Below are 21,011 nucleotides of genomic sequence, written 5' to 3' on the forward strand. Positions count from 1 at the left end.
ACAATCTACAGCCAGTGCAATGTTGTTCTTTTATTTGATTTATCCATCAAAACAAACAAATAAACCAACCTTGAGAATTACTTTTTTCTGCCTCAACTAAGTGGTAATCATTACTCTGCTGCACACAAGAGATTGCCCTCCTTACAGAATAGTTCTATTTTAACTGTAAACAACAACATTAAAATAACACATAGAAAGTATAACTTTGGCCAACTTCAACATTTGCTGTTGCATACATTTAAAGAACTACAATTCAAGACTACTGTTCAATACTACACGGGTCACAGTACAAACTATAAATTACTTTAAAGGTCACTATACAAACTCTATATTAACTTTATAATGTATTGTCAGCGCATTAATACAAGGTCCTAACAGTAATCAGCAAATCAAGGTTATTAATTAATAATAATGTATTGTTCTACGAAACAAGATGCATAACAGCCCCTGCAAAAAATTACACCAGAAAAATAACAGTAAAAAAGTCAAGTAAATTTTGAAGCAAAATGTCCATGTAATTTTATAGGATTAACATGCTAAGAAGAACGAAAGCAATAGGAGAAGAAACTAACATGGATTATCTTATGGCTTTTTCTGCAAATTTTTCTGGAAGAAACTCATTCACAGCTACTAGATTAATTCTGTTCTCTTCATCTGTACTGCAAGGAAACATTCTCTCCCAAATATGACCACAAAAAAGTCTTCACATTTCAACACAAAAAAATTAAACGTGAAGATTAATTATCATCCAAATCAAACAAGGAATTATGAAGGCCACAAGCATACCTTGTGGATAATCCAAATATATGTTCACAAGATAATAATACATGAAATTACTCTATAACTTCACCAATGTAAAGAATAACTGCTTCTTTCCATGCAAAATAATGATAAATTATCCGAACTCTTCTCATAAATGATTTATAATTTGCAAAGGTATAACTGCTTCTTCCCATGCATCAAATATTGAGAAATTATCCAAAATCTGCTCATAAACGATTAATAATTTGCGAAGGTCAGTCACTAAAAAAAGTATGATTGATTTGTATTGCAGATTTGTTCACTAATATTGCATGGAATCAGTTTACAACTTAACCAATATGTTAAATTGGAGAAAACAACTGTTGCCCAAAATGAAACAATGACTACAAATATCCAAAATAATGCCTCTTAATGATTAATAACTTGCATCTGAAGTGTGTATCAAAACTCAAGATCATATAGGAGATTCATTGTGAAACACTCAAGCCATCGATCAAGACCATATTCATCCCTCCTATAGAACAAGTGCATCCTCTTGTACCCAGCAGCTTCAAATCCTTTCTCGTACTCCCTTTCACTAGGGCCTAGCACAGACTCACTCATAATTTGGCTTACTCTTCTCCGAGAACAATATAGATCATTTGGTTGTCTGGCAGTGTATGCGGCCTTCAACATTAAGATCTTGGGCCTTCAAATTATTGTCTGAAGAGATAATTATTTATTTGGTATGTTACAAAAAATTGGCTACTGATTTAAATCTCACTTCCTAGATTTCTTCCTTTTTCTGCAATTAGTAATGTCTATTGAAATCTTTTTTAGTCTAATCAGTGATGATGCCTGTATCATGCTTCTCATTGATATTTTATATAGGTGATTAGGTTTGCTACCAACACTGGCAACTGCTGCCTCTGTCAAATATTGTGCTACTCTTAGTGGGATATCAACATTGGATATAGTCTTCATATCTCTCACAAGTTGTATTCACCATATATTGTTTTATATAAGGCTTCCTTTGCATATATATATATATATATATATATAGAGAGAGAGAGAGAGAGAGAGATCCAAAATCGAAAAAAATATTGTGCATCCACATCAGCATCGTCAACTTAGGTTCCCAGCAAATAAACCAGTTGAAAAAGCAATTCTTCAGGAAGGAAGGGCTTCAGGTCTGCTGCACACCTACCAATCAAGAACATTTGCAGATAGCCATAATGACAAAAGGCGAGAAATCGATTGACCCTGTGAAGCAAAACACGGATAAACAAGGTGAATATGAGGAGTTGGTGAAACTTAAGTACGAAAACTGTCTGTCATAGTATAGGATGAAGATTAATTTTGAGACAACTAGTAATCAATATATTAATCTATGATTACAATGATGCTTATACAGAAATTAAGGGATTACATTTTCTCCAAGGATCGAAGACTGAGCAATTGGTTCCATGCAACTTAATAGTTAAGGTAATGGTCAGAGATTAATACAATATGAGATGCAGAGCAACTGAGATATTGATAAGCCCCGTGGTGGATCACTCAATGACTAACCAGTATCTTCTATGAGGAGAAACACGATTAAATTACCACCGATCTGTGTAAGATATTGATTCGAAGGCAAATCGATAACAAGTAGATACGCACATATTGGGAATATTTGAAGAATGGAGGCTTGTGATGCATGAAAAATGACATCAGCTTACTATTGCTTAAGCATGAAGAGCGGTCAAGCAATACAGGATAAGTTTTAGAAAGAAAAGTCAATAAGCAGCATCAACAGCTCACAAATTAACAATCGGTAATTAAAAGGCATCAGCAATTATTCACTAAAGAAGCCATTAGGATAAAGTTATAAACAAATAATCATTAGCATTCTAAGTCAGAGATGTGTGATTGTTGATTGAAGAACCGCATCTTTAGCAGAAGGAAGTTAGATATGGGAGATCTGAATGAAGGGAGCAGGCATGGAAGAATCATAGATTATTAAATACAATTGGTACTGATCAAATCAAAGGATCAACAAGGAAATGGGGCTATGGATTAAGATGATCAGAGAATTAGTATTTATGTCTGATGAAAGAATCAGAGATTATTGATATTCATTATCAGGAAGAGATCAGCATAAGGAAGTTAGATATGGGAGATCTGAATGAAGGGACCAAGCATAGAAGAATCATAGATTATTAAATACAATTGGTACTGATCAAATCAAAGGATCAACAAGGAAATGGGACTATGGATTAAGATGATCAAAGAATCAGAGATTAAAAAATATATTGATATTTGTTGATGTCAGTTTTGTACCACTACATAACATATAGCAATCGAACACTTGATACAGAATATCAAATCTTCAATTCCTCTCTTGAAAAGTTAATACTCATGCGGACATAAGCAAAACTGCAATGTTCCTTACACCTGTGGATACTAACTCAGTATATCGATGTGATTTGCTGGTAATCACGTAGGCGGGCTTACATTATTCATTTAAGGATAACTTGGTAGTAGTTCGCTTGTTTGACTTGTTCTTTTCTCCTTGATCACTTTCACTTTCAACTACTCCTACCACTAAATGCTTATTGCTCTACTACTACTCCTATGGATGGACAAATTAGGAAATGGACGTGGATCTAACCAAATGAAAGCTTGCCAGTGGTGCTACCTCCATTTGTGCGATGATTCTAAGGGATACTCTTAGGATTTTCACACTGACACCTATCTTCCAACCAACTTGAAGTACAAGCGGAAAGATGATATGCAAGTAGAACTTAGGAGCGATTGGACTAGATTACCACACAAGGCTTCCTAACAAGTTGCTAGGATGCTAGTGGCCTAGCATATAGGTCCCTATCAAGCATTCACTAACATCACCATACAATTAGCCATCTACTTCTACTCTAACAACATGAAATGAAATCCTATTTTTAATTTGAGAGATGAGAAGAACCATGCAATACACCAAAATGATCATGTATATCCACCATGCAAGCCACAACAATGAATAGAGAACAATTTTGATAGTATTTTGGCAACAATACTCCAACATAACTCCCTCACAAATGAGAGCAAAATGGCCTTATATAGAGGCTCCAAATTACAATGAATGGCCAAGATTAAGAGGCAAAATTAAGGGCCAAGATTATATCTTACAAACCCTAATTAGGGTTACCATTATTCAACCAATTACATGAGGGCACCAACTTTGTGGGCCAATGAGAAAATTACAATAATTTGTCAACCAATGAGAACATAGGACACTTGGCATGATTTGATTGCATACACATGAAAGTGCCACCTCATCAACCTTATCTTATAAATCTATTCAATCCTTGAGATAAGGTGAAGCCTTGGATGCTTGAGCTTGTCCTTAGAAACTTTCTCATCACCACTCGAACTTGCTTGTACTTGATGTCCTAACCCTGAAAGGATGAGGTCTTCATGCACTTGGGGTAATCTTGTCTCGGCCTCGGTGGCTTCCCTGGATGCGAACTTCTTTGCAACTTGAGAGCCTTGCTCTTGGCCACTACCTTATAATCGAACTTAATCTCCCCCATTATCCTTGCCTTCCTGCTCTTCCAACCTTCCCATTCGAATTCAACCAAGCTAGCTTGCACAAATAGCCAAGCCTTGCCTAGCCTCAAATATTTTCAAATCTCTTCTACTAATCCGCTCTCTCTTGAAATTGCGGGGCTTCTTGAATCTTAATCTTCAATCAAATTCGCCCTTCACCCGATTTCATTCTTCACCAAAGCTCGCACTTCAACCTTTGCCAGCCTGCAATCAACTAGAAGGGCTCGAACCCCATGTGGAATTGCTTCTAGTTTTGCACTGCCCTAAGTTATAATTCTAGATTTTCACTTATAATTCTAGCCCAATCAAATTTGCCCCTTCCATTTGCAATTTCATCAATCGAGAAGTACATCTAGTTTTCGGATTGCATACCTTGAGCTAGGCCCATGATCCGGCTGAGAGCACCATGAGATAGCCATATTCTGATTTGAAGTCTACCACTGTGAGCCTCGATGATCTAGTGACTCCTTTCTTTCCTTCGTGCAACCAATTCTGCTTTTGTAGATCTTTGCCATGGCGAATTGTCCTTCCTTTAGTCTGTCCTTTACCTGTATCATATTTACTGTACCGACATTGCTATCGGTTATTCGCCTCATTTTCAAGAAGAAAAATGTTTTGGGCATCATATCCTCTTTGTCTTTCTTAGTATTCATTCCCTTGGGGTTCTTGCTTGCACTAACATCTACCATCCTAAACACTTATTTCTGCCCTTTCATTCTAAATGATATGGACTACCCTTATCGATCTCCAACCTTATCGATCTCCAACCTTCTTTCTATCGATAGATTCTACACTTATTTCTGCCTCGCCAAGTCCTATCACTACACTTATCAATCTTCAACCTAAGGGTGGAACTACCACTTATTTTTGCCCCTTCGTTATCTTAGGATGGACTACACTTATATCTCCCAACTTCAACCTAGGGTGCTCTAGCTTATTTCTGCCTCGCCAAATGCTCTATCATGAATTCTACACTTATCAATCTCCAATCTTTAACCTAGAATGGGATGATGAAGTGGTGGATGATGAATGCAAGAAGAATCAAGAGAAGCAAAACTAGACAACAACAAAAGAGCGAAATGCGCTTAAAGACCACTTTCAACTCTAAATGAATTGAACTTATCTTTACCAATGGCCGGGTCTTCTTTTGAATTTTGAATAAGACCTAAGAATTTCAAGCCCCTTGCAAATATTGATGCCCTAGCTGAAGAAATCAGAAATCTGCCCACTTGAAATTGCCCATGCATGTGCAAAAAAATCAGCTTTTAATCACCTATTTCCTTTTGCCAAATAATACTGTCCAGATCTGATGCAAAATCACAGCGCTTTAAAAAAATCAGACTTCCACAAATTTCAGCTCCACAAAATTCGCAACTCTACGGAAATCAAACATCAATCAAGAATCATCTAGGGCAAGGAAAATCAAATCTGCCTTATAAAAAATTGCCAAGAACTGCCCTATAAAAAAATCGCCAAGGAAAAAGAGCTGCTCCCATATGCAAATCTGCCCTTTGCCAAAAATCCTCCAAAGAGGAAGAGCTACTCCAAGCATGGAAGAGGAAGATGGAAGAATGAGGAGACAAGGGGAAGGAGTCTTCTTATACCCAATTCACTTGCCTTCCCTAGCGGGCCGATTTGCACCTAGGACAGGAAAAAAAACAAAAAGCATTAATTAGTGCACAATCTGGTCCCAATTAAATGATAAACCAAAAATTAATTTTGCCACAATGAGATTTGTATTATTAAATTGCCGGTTAGAACAAAATTGTCAAAAAAAAAATTAATAAAGCCTTGGAGATGCTAAATGTTTTCATTTGATGACGATTTAGTAATTAATATATCATTAAAAATCAAATTTGGCAAGCCAAAATTGATTTTTTTAATTTTAAATTACTAATTTCTTTAAACACTTTAAAATCTTCAAGGCAAATTTAATCCATTTAATGCCCTTTTTTGCAATTTAATCTAAATTGATTTTGCTATGCAATTTTTAATTTTTAATTTTAACAAAATAAAATCATTTCTCTAGAATCTAAAATTGATTTTGCAATTTGATTTCACCATCACAAAATTAATTTTCTTCACTGAAAAATTAAAATTTCTGAAACAATTAAATCTAAAAAAATTATTTATTTTGAAAATGCTAAAGATTACATAATTGCATCCAGTTTTCAAAATAAATCATCTAAGTACAAAATTCACAATTTTATCTTGCCAAATTTTGTTTTTTGAAATTTGTTCGGCCTAAGAATAAAATTAGTCGTTCCGGAAAATCAAGTTGAAACCGGGTGAAAAATAAATCTAACCTCTTCCCTCCTAGCCTAAAGGTGTCCAAAAAAATTTCTAAAATCAAAATTTTTGGACAAGGTCAAAAAATTTGCTAAGGCGATCCAGAAAAAAGGGGGTCCCCAAAAATTTTGGGGCAATGATGTGAAAACTTCACAACAATATTCATTATCAGGAAGAGATCATTATATTAACAGCAAATTAGTATGATGTGGATTATCTATGAACCAAATATTAATTTACTGAATGTTATACCTGAATTCTATTAGGGATAAAGAATCATTATATCATTTGATGTGTGTGTGTGTGACCTTGCAAAATAGGAGGAAAATTCCAAGATGCTTAAAGACATGTATTTCCAATGCTTCGAGGAAAAGTCCTAAGATAGGTACAAACATCATTACCAATGCCTTGAGGAAGCCTACTTGCAGATTGGTGTCCAAGTGTCCTAAGGAAAAGTAAATCCCGTCCTAAAGGTTATTGATTATAAAAGAAGTAAGAAATTAAGGCTTAAGTATGTATTATGAATTAGTGATTGTTCTTAATTTAATCAATAGTGATGTATGGTAATCATTGGGAATTGGCAGCCACCTACAGTAGGGAACATTACAAATTGTCATTCCCAAGCACAATCCAAACCCTAGTTGGGAATTTCAGGATAAGTCAAGTCCCAGTTGGGGACATCACTACACCTTGCAATATAGCTCCAAAAAATGGCAATTTAATGCTATGTTGAAAAGATCTACAAACCAAATATCCAGTCATTTTAATTTTAATTAAATATCCCTAAAAAGGGCTAAAATAAGAAAAATGAACCGCATCACGAAAAAATTAAAATTTAAAACTTTATAAAGCATGACGCAATAATTTCTAGAGCCTGGAAAGACAGTAATTCCTTACAAAATTGATATATTTTTCTAGTTTGATGGGATCCATTCCATAGAAGACAATTTGGTCTATTAAATACACTAAAGGATCATAACATTTCAAAAAATGACATAAATTAGCCCAGGTGTGTGGCCCCACTATAAGTTAATAGAAAACCTCACAGTAACATAGAACTTGCCATTAATAGATTCCTAAATTACTGCATGAGATAAATGAGTTAAAACATTTAAGCTAAAGGAGAGATGCAAATTATTAATGAGCAAGCAGACAACTAAGAAACAGTAGTTATATCATACAATTATTTCCATTAAATGGAACAGGCAACCCATCTATTACCAATCTCATTGGACTACCACACTCATCGCTACTCCCTTAAATGATCATTTAAGAAAAACATTATTAATTATTGGATTTCAAATCAAAAAACTATATTTCAAAACACCAATATGTCAGATTGATATTATGTCTGGAAATATCATCTTACCTCGGAATGCTTCCCATCAAACTTTAAATGAACACTATTGCTTGCAAAACTTTACTAAAAGCGCATTGAATAGGGTATAGTCAGCGCTGCTCAACTAATCGACTTCGTCATATCCAATGGTCACTATCTGTAACTATGATACAGATAGCATGCAGATGAACAAGTCAACTGTGTTTGAGATAACAGAAAATAAAATAAATTTAACCCTCTGCATGATTGAAACTAATTGATTCTTTCCCTCCCAAAAATCAAAACCTGCTAAATATAAATTGTGTCAAAACTCTCAAAATTGATTACTTTCCATCCGCTAAATCAAAACATGCTACATATAAATTGTGGCAGAACTCTCAAAACACATTCCTTGAAGCCCATACAGGCCAAACCTGGACTATTAGGTCATCTCAAAAGATGAGTTTGTGATCCCCATTCACATTGCATGGATGTTAAATAATGTTAACAGAGAAAGGTTCAGCACATTCTGTTTATATCATCATAGTATCTGTGCAGCTGTATTCAGCTTCTCTGCAAGAGTGAGCTGGGATTTTGTGAGCCCGGCTAAGTAGATCACTAGAAGCAGATCCTGCAAGAACATAAATTCATCCACTTTGATATTAAGCAAGTGAATGCTAAACAAGAAGATCAGCACATACTAAATTACATTATTCTTCTCTTCTTTCATCCTAAACCTGCCATGAGTAGTATCATACTGAATTCAACGATGTTATACCTGTATGCTGTCATTAAATAGTTTGTCAAATGCATCTGATGACATCTTTGGTATAGCAGACACTGTGTCCATAAGATATCTTCCTACACTATTATCAGGAACAATCTGACCTCCCTGAGAGGAGAAATTATTAGACGATGTCAGTAAATAGTTTACCATGCCATTCTATCTATTATTGTCAAATCTCATAAACCTTAAACCTTAGGCAGACACCACTCACCACTACATCATCAACATACTTGAAGACATCCTCTATCAGAGCAAGCAACCTCTCCATGGTAGCCTCCAGCCCTTCCAGATCATTCGGAAGCTTGTCCACAATTGCTTTCTTCAACACATCAACTGCCATTGTAATTTTAATCTCATTTTACATTTTGACAGTTTTAAAAACACAGAGAACAAATTGATTTGGCTTCAAATCAAAAATCCAAGTGAAATGAATGTCCATAAAATGCATCAATAAGAACAACAAGAAATAAGAATACCACCAACACATTAAGTCTAAACGCAGGTTGAGCAAGCAATCATAGAAAGGGCAATTAACATAAAAGATCAATATGATTCATCTTGTTTTATTTACACATTGCAGATGTGTCCAGACATTCCATTCCATCTATATGTCCATTTACAATTTTACAGTAAATATACACACACACACATACATTTATCTATCACATCATTACTTAAAAGATTATAAATATTTGCACACTACACCCATGCAGTGTTTGAAAAACGTGATGAATATATACTTCTTACTATGACCTTATGGTGGTAGAGGACTGCATTAGATGTGACTGGCCTGCCTGCATCTTTAATGGTGTATTTTTTGGTTTAAGAAATTTCTCTAATTTCCATGGCAAAAACATGGAAAATCATTATACGAAATTTTCCTCACAAGTGTAATTATAACAGAACAATAGTAAAAAAGAAAAAGAAATTTTATTCTTACATGTTGCAACAAGTACATTGATCTCAAGTTTATGTTTCAATTGGCATTTTACCACTTATGATAGACTACAGTTATAAACTCTTAGTAACACTCAAATGGCCAAGATGGAATTCCACTATGATCTGACATATTTTTATCAGCATTTTTTACAATGTGTAATATTTTATTACCAAGTTGTTTACAAATCTTTACACAATTTATTTTCTTTATTTATTACAAATGTATGACTTCATTAAACGTCACATTGATATAGACAAACAATCAATTCTTTCATGTTCGCCTGCTCTAGCAGATATGGAGCCCTCTTATGCTCGTTAAATTATTATAACACGAAAAAACTTGATCATAAAAAACCTATGTTACCCTGAATTTCGTGAACGACATAGCAGAGGGAAAGGGAAACAGGTTTCTGGGATGGTTTGTTTCCCCGGTGCAAGGGATGGCAGGGAATGGCTATAGACACACACACACACAGATCTGAAATTACAATATGGTAATGAATTATATAACATTGTAACATTCATTATAGCAACATAATAACATTTGGGAATTTAAAATCAATGGTCATTCATCGAATTATCATATACATAGCATCAAATGAATCAAATTTAATCATAGAATAAGAACATAAGATAGTATCAAATGAATCAAATGTGCGTTCAAATTTCAATTTCATACATTCGCAGATATAATTCATTGAAACAATGAAAAGTATCATATCATAAATCAAAATTGGCAAAGACTGCATTTTTTGAAAAAATGAAAAGTTAAAGTGACAACTGTGTCATAAGACGCAGAGTCTCAAAGTCAAAATGAAAACAAAGATAGCATGTTGCTGCCCCTAAGATTTTATCTGAGGGTATTAAATATTGCTCAGATTTACACTCTCAAGGTGCAGATTTTCACCAAAGACTTGCAGAATTCATAGATAACTCTGTTCATATTCTAACAGCAGCAAGAGCAAATAATTGTTCAACCGGGCATAACTTTGTTCACTCGGGCCAATCTATACGCAACTTGCAAGAAATTTCGATATTTTCAATCATATGCTTAAGATTTGATATTGGTGATAATATATTTTAATATCTACAGTTATCTAGAGGTGTGGGGCTCACACAAGATTAAAAGAATTTGCAGATGCCAAATATCTTACATTTTGCCTCTTGCTGCTGGAAATGGCCATCAATCCCCGGGACGGTTAGGGGACGGCTTAGCTATCCCCAGCCATCCCGGGGACCGTCAAAGGTTGCCAAAACTTCCATTGACCATCCGAGTTTCCAGGAGGTTTTCCAAAAAATTTTGCTTCATCAGGGATGGCTTGTAAACATTTCCAGTCATCCCCCCTTCTCCAAAACTGTTTATGTTTCCGAAACAGGTACATTTTGGGTGGAAACGCATTACCAGGTAACACTGCAAAATGCAAATAACCTATATTGACATTGATACAGTTGTACCCTCTACGTGCCAATCCAAAGTTGGTCATAGCTTTGAGAGAGGATCGAAGTTGGAGAATATCAATTTGATAAATATCAATCAAAGGGAAATGATTGCATCACAAATCACAACTCTTAATAGTTGTGAAATCTCAATGATTGAGAACTCAAGAGATGTGTAACACATCACACTAAATTTTAGACTTAAATATGTCATGAAGGGAAGCAAATCACCATAAACAAATAAGAGGATAAAATGATGCAACATTCTCAAAAAGAAAACAAACAACTATCTATCTACAACCTGATTAGATGTGCATGTGTATATTTTAACAAAACTGGAAATACAAGGAGAGACTATTTGAGACAAAATAAGTGCCCTTCCATGCATGCTCCTTAGCCTTTCAGTTGTAAAGATGAGCAGTGTCAAGAAATAGCATGTTGGCCCTGGCTTATGAGGCATGGTTGATGCCAGCATTTCATGCTAGCATCAATTTGTATTATATGAAATATTAATCAAATACTGGATTGAAGAGTCCATGGCTGAGTTAAGAGATGGATGTGTTAAAACTTAATACAGAGCATTAAGATGGATCTGGGATCAATGCCGGTAATGGAGTTTGAGCTGTCAAATGGATAACTGAATGTGCATATAGATTGGAGCTTGGGTTGTAATCATACTTTTAATGTTGAATCTTATCGACATGAACCAAATCTAATCTCTATTACTTCTTTATAGTAAACGATATGATTTCCCATACATTTGTATTCTTACTAACAGGACATGAGTGCAACCATATCTATGTTTGTTGTATGAGCGTTCATCTTTAGAGCTAATTCTCCAAGCTTGGCTTGATTTCCTTTATTAGAATTTTGCTCTGGCAGGCAATGGACCTTGTATCATTGCATAGCAAGAAAGTTAAAAGGGAAATTAATTTATTTCATCTGGTTAATATAAATTATAAACTTCACGAATTCTTTAATTTCAAGGTGTTTTGGGCTGAACCCACCTATCAGTTTTATTATGTAATCCTGTGATTTGGTTTTTGGTTTTACAATCACATGTATTCTAGAGTGCCAGGATGCAATTCTATTTATTCTTTTATCCAATTTTTTCCTTATTTCAGCTTATTCTTCCTGTTATAATGGCAGATCATGCTGCTCAAGATGCCATGCATTCTGTTATTTATGAGCATACACCAAGCCATCAAATTAAGGACATGGTTTTGACAGACTACTTGCAAAGGAAACATTTTATTTCTTCTCTGGAGTTTCCAATGTCTGACTACACTAGTTAAACTAGATTTGCCAGAAAATTGTGTGTAATTGGTGCATATTGTGCTTAATCTACAAAATGGAAATTTGCCATGACTGTAGGAATCCAAAATCTGTATGGTATTTACATTTTTTGACAGCAACAGCATTTAAAATCGTCCCACTCAAAAAATACAAATTTGTATATACAGTGAAAATTAAACTCAGGATATTACCAGCATTTGCAAACTCAAAACTTCAACTTACAGTTAACAGATTATGATTAGGTCTAAAGCCAGTTTGTTAAATTTATTCAGTGCCAGCACATTCAATAATTGGTACAGAATTCTTAATTTGAATACAAAGAATTTTAGCATGAATGCTGATGGCATTCCTTTGGGGAAGTATCCTAAGCATTGCCAAAGCATGTGGAGATTGTTAGCATGATTGACATGTTGCATTCATGACTGTATTTGTCATTGATGTCAACACTAGTAATGAAATATAAGATGAGCAAGGTTTGAGCTCTTCCACCAAAGTTTGAATGCTCAAAATCTTAGTTAGCAGTCAACAATGTGAAGATTAGAATAATATGCATGGGGAAAGTATCATGGCAGATGCGCAGGTAGAGCCACTAAAGTTGACAGATAAGAAACGTCTATAATCATGATCAATTACCACTCTGCCAATAGTTACAACAAGTATGAAGTGAAATGGATAACGTAAATTCTTTGGAGGATTTCTGCGAAATATCTACTGTGAATGATACATGATATTCCCGACTAGTATTTTTGGATGAAGTAGCAAAAAGCATACACTAGACAATTTTTTATATTTGCATGGAACAAATAGGGGACGGCCGGCCATCCCTGGTACAGTTGGGGGACGTCTGGACATCCCCTTTCCATACCGGGGATGGCCTTTTTTTGCCCAGGTGTCCCCAAGTACCCGAAATGTCCCCTGAGATTTTTAGCATTTTGGGTATGGCAGGGGGGACGTTCCATACCTGTCCTTCGGTCCCGGGGACGTCCCCATCTCGAAAACTTAGGTTTTTTTGCCATAGTATCTGAAGATATTATGTCAGAAGAATCTGAGAAAGTTGATGGAGAAAAATGAAAAGCTGAAATAAAAAGTCAAAAACCTACAAAGAGAATTGGAAAGCAAAACAGTAAGAATGTGTGAAGACCTAGAAGGAAAAAGAGCACCTGAAAATGCTAGAAAAGATGCAGAAAATGCCAAGAGGAATGTTGAGAATGCACTACATGAAAAGTATGAACAACTCTTCAGTATATCAGAATGCTATCATGCATGAACACCTTCATGCAAAGACTGTGGAGAATCAAGAGATTGTAACTGAGAACCTAAGACTATAGGATGAAAATGATAAACTAAAGAGAGAACTGCAAACAAAGAAGGATGCAAATGAAATGCTGAAGTAGTATAATGAGAGCTTGCAAAAACTTGATGAGCAGTTAAGGAACAAGAGAAAGCCCAATGACACAACCAGTCTTGGATAGAAAGGTCAAAAAGCAGACATGAGTGGTGAAGCAGTGAAAGGTGAACTCAAGATGCATCAAAACAGCCCAAAGGCAAGCACAAGCAATTCAGGTAAGAGGTCTAACACACCCACTTGCTTTATTTGTGGAAAGATTGTTCATACTGGAAATGTGTGTAAAAGAAAACATGTCAACAAGTCAAATTCAATTGAAGGTCATTGCTATAACTGTCACAAGTATGGACATTTGCCTATGAGTGTAGATTTGAGCCTAAAGTCAGTAATAGTCATTTTAATGGTTACAACTTACTGTTACACATGCAATAAGTTTGCACACAAAGCCAAGGAATGAAGATCTACAATAATAAATCACTAGTGTTACATCCCAATTTTTGGCTCAACTTTAAATGTTCCTTTATAGAAGTTGAGGCTTCATGAGAAGTTGAGTGACTGGTTAGAGTAGTTATTCATTATGGTTCCATGTGAAAATGAAGTGGTGGTTATTTGTTATGATCTCATGGGAGATTAGAATATTGGTTAATCGTTATGATCTCATGGGAGATTGGAATATTGGTTAATCGTTATGATGATATATGAATTGGAAATGGTTGGCTAATACGATTATATGCTATGATAATTTTGATTTCATACAATAATGAGAAATATGTTATTACCACGGTAAACTCTTTTCTTGCAGGAGCGCAGAGAAGGGGAGAATCATTGCCAGAAAAGGAATTGGCATGAGGGCACCACTTGCCATTGAGTTAACGGGTATGGGTCTTAAACCACCATGGCCGAGGAAAAGGACTAGGCAAGCTAAGGTATACCAAGTAACCACCCTCAGCTAACTGGATCGACACACTTAATGAGATAACAAAAGTTTTCAACTTGAGCAAGAAATGAACTAAGAACAATTGTAATATGTATTAATGAAGTAAATAATCATTATAATAAAATGAGTAAAAACAATTATTATTTCCATCCTATGTCAATGTTTTTTTTATTATTATTTTTCCAACAACCCTTTATATTCAACTTTTGGCAATATTTCAATATTTTTATTCCAACCTTAGAAATGGTTTTATTATTATATCATGAGCAGCCATATTTCTTTATTCTTTCTTCTGGCCTTATATTTTTCAGTGGCCACTTTAATAATATTGCACGTGTGCTAATGGCTTTGCTTCTAACTTCTTCTCGTTGAAGTATAGCATCAGTCAAAGTGATATACTCATTACATTGAGTATTTGTATTCAAGATTTATATGAACATTGTTGTATGTCTTATATGATTGATAAGAATAATATATATAGTATATATGTAATATAATATTATATATATTATACATTATATATTATTATATAATAATATAATAATATATTACATATATGATTAATATATTAATATGACATATATGCTTAAAGGTGAGTTACACATATAGTTAACTAAAGATGATTAAATATAGGGACATGTCTCCTCTTCTCATATTTATATGCGATCCGATTCTACATTTGGGAATCATCAATAACAATGGCCATGATTCTACATTTGCAGAAACAATCTTAGTTACTTTAACATGGTATCAGAGCACCAGGCTGCAAATGTAGAAAAATAAAAAGAAGAAATATAAAATCAGCACTAGACTATAGGCAGCAGCAATGAGAAATGAAAACATGACAGAAAAGAAACTATCATATCAGGATTCATTATAAAGTGAGAAAATAAAAGGACCGATCCTATGGGAAGTACAGAATCGAGAAAATTATGGTTTCTTCAGAACAAGATTTATTATTAAGCCTGGTTGCTGGACAAATAAATTTAATATTGGTTCGGAAGTATGAAAGGTTTTTTTCGAATTGAAACATTCGATGAGTGTGTAATGTCACACCTTATATAGTTGACGACTTTATAAAATGAATTAACAAGAGAATCATCAAAAATAACTTTTAGATATGATACATACATTATAGACTTCTCATTTGATCATTCCAATAGAAAAAATCAAAGATCAATTTTTATGGAAGATTTAGCATATAAAAATCAAAGATAACAACCACCTCGGTTGTGTGGCATAAGGATATACCGTAGAGGATTCCATCCAGAAATACGGAGCAGCAACACGTCAGGAGATTAAGGGACAACCCAAATTATAAGGAAACTGATTATTAGCATCAAGGGGATAATAGGGAGTACGAGTTAATAAATTTGTAGAATAGTCATTGAGGTTGAGACACGCAGAATCACCTCCAGTCGCTGCAATTCACATCAAGAGTATTGTATGGGTTATAGTCTTCTAGACTCATAAATTTGAATGATGGGGCAGAAGTCATACATCTCCATCAAAGAAGAAGGAACAAATCTATATACTGGGAAAGTCCGATAAAACTCAACGCATCAATAGAGGAACAAAGGGTGATACAAATCCATGGAGAACAAGTTTGTTAGTCAGATTATTATTAGAGATAGTATATCCTTTAGTTAAAGGCAAGATATAACACATATAGTAACCTTGTACAAATAAAGTGGGAAATTATTATGATATTCCCTTCGAACACATAATTACATAATATATAGTTCTCTCTGTGTATGCTAAAAAGAATACTCTTCAACTGCAATATTGTCATATTAGACCAACTGATGTGATGCAAAATATCCATGGTGTGAAGCAAGGAATTGTGCGAATATGTATAGCAGAATTCCCAACCCTCTCATGCATTCTAGAACAAATGATTTGACTGAAGTTATGGCAATCCAGTCTGAAGCGTAAGCAACGTCCTCAGAATGTCAACCGGCAAATAACTGCGAGGAGATCAGTGTTCCCGACAGTCAAAGGTTTTGCACCCATGTCTCACAGGGTGTTCCAGATATGTAATGAGAAAGAGTCGTTGAAAAAGTATGAAGAATCACCATGGAGGAGCAAATATGTCTGATCACTGTTCCATGAATCCACTCATCACTCTGATTTGTGAAAGCAGCGATTCTCTTTAAACTGCAAATATGGTTCGAACCGATATGGATAGCGATAAAGAACAAATTCTTAATAGTGCTACAAAAAGCTTACCCACAACACAAATCAGATATGGAAGGGAGAAATAAAACACGTGTTCCATGCTTATCACAGGGCCAAGAATAATTCATGAAGATGAGCCTGAGTCATCTCTTGATACGATCAGCCTTTTGGGACATGTGTTAAGGGTGGAAGATTATTGGACACCACGCATGGCTAAAAGGTAATTCATACAGATAGAACCTTTCTTCAATTTATTAATAATTCAAAAGGTACGTATATGAATCTATTTCAGTTTTATGAACTTATGTTCATTTATATATAAAGATGTAAAGGTTCATACATAATTTTAAAAGGATTAATTATATATATATATATATATATATATATATATATATGGTGATTATGATGTATATACATTTTCTTATAAATATAAGTGAAAATAAAATGAGATATTGATCATATATGAAAATAATGTGCTGGAAATATAGAATATAGTATGCATGTATAAAAAATATTAGATATTTACTATATTGGAATGGTAGGGATCATTCTAAAAGTAAAAGAGTATCACATTAGTTTCTAATTATCTACATTTTGTTGGAAAGAGCTTATACTGAACATAATCTAGGTCTCTCTCTTATTTTTTAATACGTACTATAAGAGCTATGTGCCTTGATCTTTTCCTCCGAGAATGTTATTACAAAAAGGAGGAGATTGAGATTAAGAGGGAGCCGAACATTTGACATCTCATCAGCTGCAACCTTGAAAGAGGGAGCAGATAGAGGAAATGGTTTCGTCAACCTTCACTAATCTCGGTCATATTGATTCAGAGGGAGTAAACCATGTTGTGATAGAATCTTCAATGATCGATAAATTGTAACAGTCAAGAGGACTATAATTCATGCAACTATGTGATCTTAATGGACCTACCCCTTGTGTACATCATATGAAAGTGTTTCTACTATTAAGCTTAATGAATGTTTGGAGCTTCAATGGATGAAAAGAGCAAGTTGGAACTTAGAAAGAAGTCGTCAAATTTGATGTGACGTAGAAGTGTTCAATGATATAAAGAGTGGGAATTTTACATTGTGGGGGGGCTAATAGGCAATGTTTCATTCCCACTTGAACCATCCTTAGAATAGGAGATATTCCATGACCCTCATGGGCAGATAAGTACTTGTATCTTTTACATTTATCTATTCATTTATTTGTAATTCTATACATACTATAAGGGTTATTTGCTTTAATCTTTTCCTTTATGTTTGAGGATATTCTTACAGGAAAAGAAGGTTGGTACTTTACATATGCTACCAATATTGTGCAGACTAAAACTAATGATAGTAGTTCCAAAGACCTTGATAATTAAGATGGATAAAGTGAGGCTCTTGAAGAAAACATCTTTGATGATTAAGATTATGAGATTCTTCTACATTAAGAGGGAGTATGACACTTCTTCAAAGACAATACAGGAGCGTAGAAGATTGATACTCAGAGGGAGTCTAGAAATACATGTGGGTGACTGCATGATGTTTATGGACCTACTCCTACATATATTATGAGGGATTAGTTCGACAGGTATCCTTGGGTAAAGAGAGTTTCTGAGGAAGTAACTAGAGCACCTGACTTCCCAGGATCGATGTTCAGTGGAAGAAATTTTGAGATACAATTCTTTGTAGATGATATCTTCTCTTTGAGAAGAAAATCTAAGAGAGATTCTTTATAATGCACTCTCCTCTATGAGAGAGAAGTATGAGGTGAAAACCCTTTGTACCACCCTCTGACTGGGTTCATTGTGGTTACTATTTCACATATGATATGTAATGAACGGTGATGATCTTTCATTGACATATATAAACAAAAGGTAAGTATTATAAGATGGCGATCTTTTAAATGGTAAGACCTGTTATCATGGTTCTTTTGGCTGGATTTTGCCGGACACCATGATAACGAACAAATAGAAGGTAATCTTTGTAAGATGATGATCTTGAAAATGATAAGCCTGTTATTATGATAATTTTGTTCCAAATACGCCGGAAGTCATTTGATAACGAAAACATTATGATTACTCTAGATATTGTTTCGGACAATTAGAGATCATAATATATGTTATGATAATGTTCATGACATTGTGATTGTAGTTATTTGACAAGTCACTATTTCAAAGTGTTAAAGTCAGATAATATGTTGTGTATAGATATCCTTGATACTGATATCTCATGAAATGTTTGTGCCACTTCTCCCTTGCTAAGAGGGAGTGTTGAAGTATAGCATCAGTCGAAGTGATATACTCGTTACATTGAGTATTTGTATTCATGATTTATATAAACATTGTTGTATGTCTTATATTATTGATAAGAATAATATATATATTATATATGTAATATAATATTATATATATTATACATTATATAATAATATATTATATATATGGTTCATATATTAATATTACAAATATGCTTAAAGGCGAGTTACACATATAGTTAACTAAAGATGATTAACTTTAGGGACAAGTCTCTTGTCTCTTGAAGAGACATGTCCCCTCTTCTCATATTTATACGAGATCCAATTCTACATTTGGAAATCATCGATAACAATGGCCATGATTCTACATTTGCAGAAACGATCTTAGTTACTTTAACACTTGCCACCTTCATACTTTCTTGCTCATAACCAGGCATGCAACCGAGTAAGGAAAAGATATATTTTGTGCAATGGTTCGTATTGAACAGCATTCAAATCATCAGCAAAGTTATTACAACTTCATATTGCTTGCATTGCTTGTTCATATTGCATTACATATTTTCAATTCGCTTGCAAATCCTCCATGCTTTTGAAGTCACATATAGCAGCTAATTCTATTAGCCTTGAATCATTCTTTCGCCTTAGATTCTATAACAATACCACCTAGAATTCTCTTGCACATTTGCCATACAGTATTGGATTTTCTATTGTGAGAGACAAGCACAGAAGTGTCGAGAGAGGCATCAAGAACTGTTTTCAATACTTCTTTACTCTACAATTGTAGCCTTTGGTCCTATTTTTACCAGCCTTGCTTAAAGACCGACTAAAGAAGCAACATTAAAGTCAGGTCATAAAGTACTTCTGCTTTCTTTTATGCTTTTTATGATTTATATTAGAGGCTCCTATTTATTAGCCTAGAATTAAGAAGGCAATGTTAGCCTTGATAGAGCCTTGATCAGAAATGATCTATTTGTTTTCATTTGCATAAGATTGTAAATATGCTCTAGATCAAGAAAACTGTGGCACTTTACATTAACATCTTCTTTTCAAAGTTATTATTTAACTTCGAGTAAGATCCAACAGTGCAAGCTTATGCAAGGGTATCTACTATATACCCTATGAGATAAGAGACAACGCTCTTATGAAAGATCAAGAATAAATTGCAAGTATCATGAATCTTTTGTTAAGCCATAAGCCCAAGTGAGGCAGAATGTAATTGGTTTTGATTATACAATGCTTAGAGAGTCACCCCAACAATTCATCAAGGAATACCAGCAAGGTTGAGATGAAGGGTGTGTACAAATGTTCATTGAACCACGGGTTATCCCTGCATGCTAAGAGAAAGAAATCAATAACTAATAAACAAATATTAAATTCAAGTAACCTAACAAGCTAAGTCAGCTCATGGTGGTCTAAGGGTATGATTCTTGCCATCAATCCGGTTGTAGAATGACACTTTCATTCATGAATGTTGTGTGGCAGGGAGGGGTGTCCCATCCCTAATCGCTGGTAGGGAGGGCCTTTCTCAATTGAGATTGTGTGGCGATACTTGAGGGTCCACAATTGGGAGGTTAAGCCCCTAACAATGCTTCTCCTCTCCACCAAATGCCAAGGCTTGCACAAAACAAAGCTATGATCTGCATTCAAATATCTTCTAGTAATGGGTATTTTACTTTTTTGAATTTGCAATTTCAACTTGAAGATATGTTAAATGGTTAATATTGTTTAATTAGTTATTTTCCCTTCCATTACTCTGTTATAGTTGTTGATTCTCTTCTATCTAAATGTGCAAAGTAGTTGTAAAATTGTTTTCATGTGATTATGAAAAGTAATGTATCCTTATTAGTAGAAAATGATCTATTTCCATTAAGTGATGGTTAATTATGATGGCAGCTATGTATATTGCATTTGTTGG

The 21,011-nt window shown here is 34.5% G+C and overlaps 1 protein-coding gene and 1 long non-coding RNA gene across 4 annotated transcripts in view; both read right to left on the reverse strand.

Annotated features, from left to right (window-relative positions):
• Positions 1 to 204: 204 nt before the first annotated feature.
• On the reverse strand, positions 205 to 6,142 carry LOC149563606 (uncharacterized). Its single transcript, XR_016364102.1, has 2 exons — positions 573 to 6,142; positions 205 to 447 (listed from the first exon to the last, which is right to left on the reverse strand). It is a non-coding gene; the product is annotated as an uncharacterized LOC149563606 (long non-coding RNA).
• A 2,114-nt stretch (positions 6,143 to 8,256) lies between these two features.
• The window catches only part of LOC149563607 (eukaryotic translation initiation factor 3 subunit F-like), a 29,698-nt gene continuing 16,943 nt past the window's right edge, over positions 8,257 to 21,011 (reverse strand). For all 3 annotated transcript variants that reach the window (XM_089826793.1, XM_089826791.1, XM_089826792.1), the window contains exons 5-7: positions 8,935 to 9,056; positions 8,715 to 8,828; positions 8,257 to 8,567 (exon numbers count right to left, since the gene is read on the reverse strand). In XM_089826793.1, the coding sequence (XP_089682919.1) occupies positions 8,478 to 8,567; positions 8,715 to 8,828; positions 8,935 to 9,056 (326 nt within the window). In that variant the 3' untranslated portion in view covers positions 8,257 to 8,477. The remainder of the gene's footprint in view (positions 8,568 to 8,714; positions 8,829 to 8,934; positions 9,057 to 21,011) is intronic.

Source organism: Cupressus sempervirens, chromosome 4 (assembly GCF_028749045.1).
Source record: "Cupressus sempervirens isolate cs-2001-9-10 chromosome 4, ASM2874904v1, whole genome shotgun sequence".
NCBI lineage: Eukaryota > Viridiplantae > Streptophyta > Pinopsida > Cupressales > Cupressaceae > Cupressus > Cupressus sempervirens.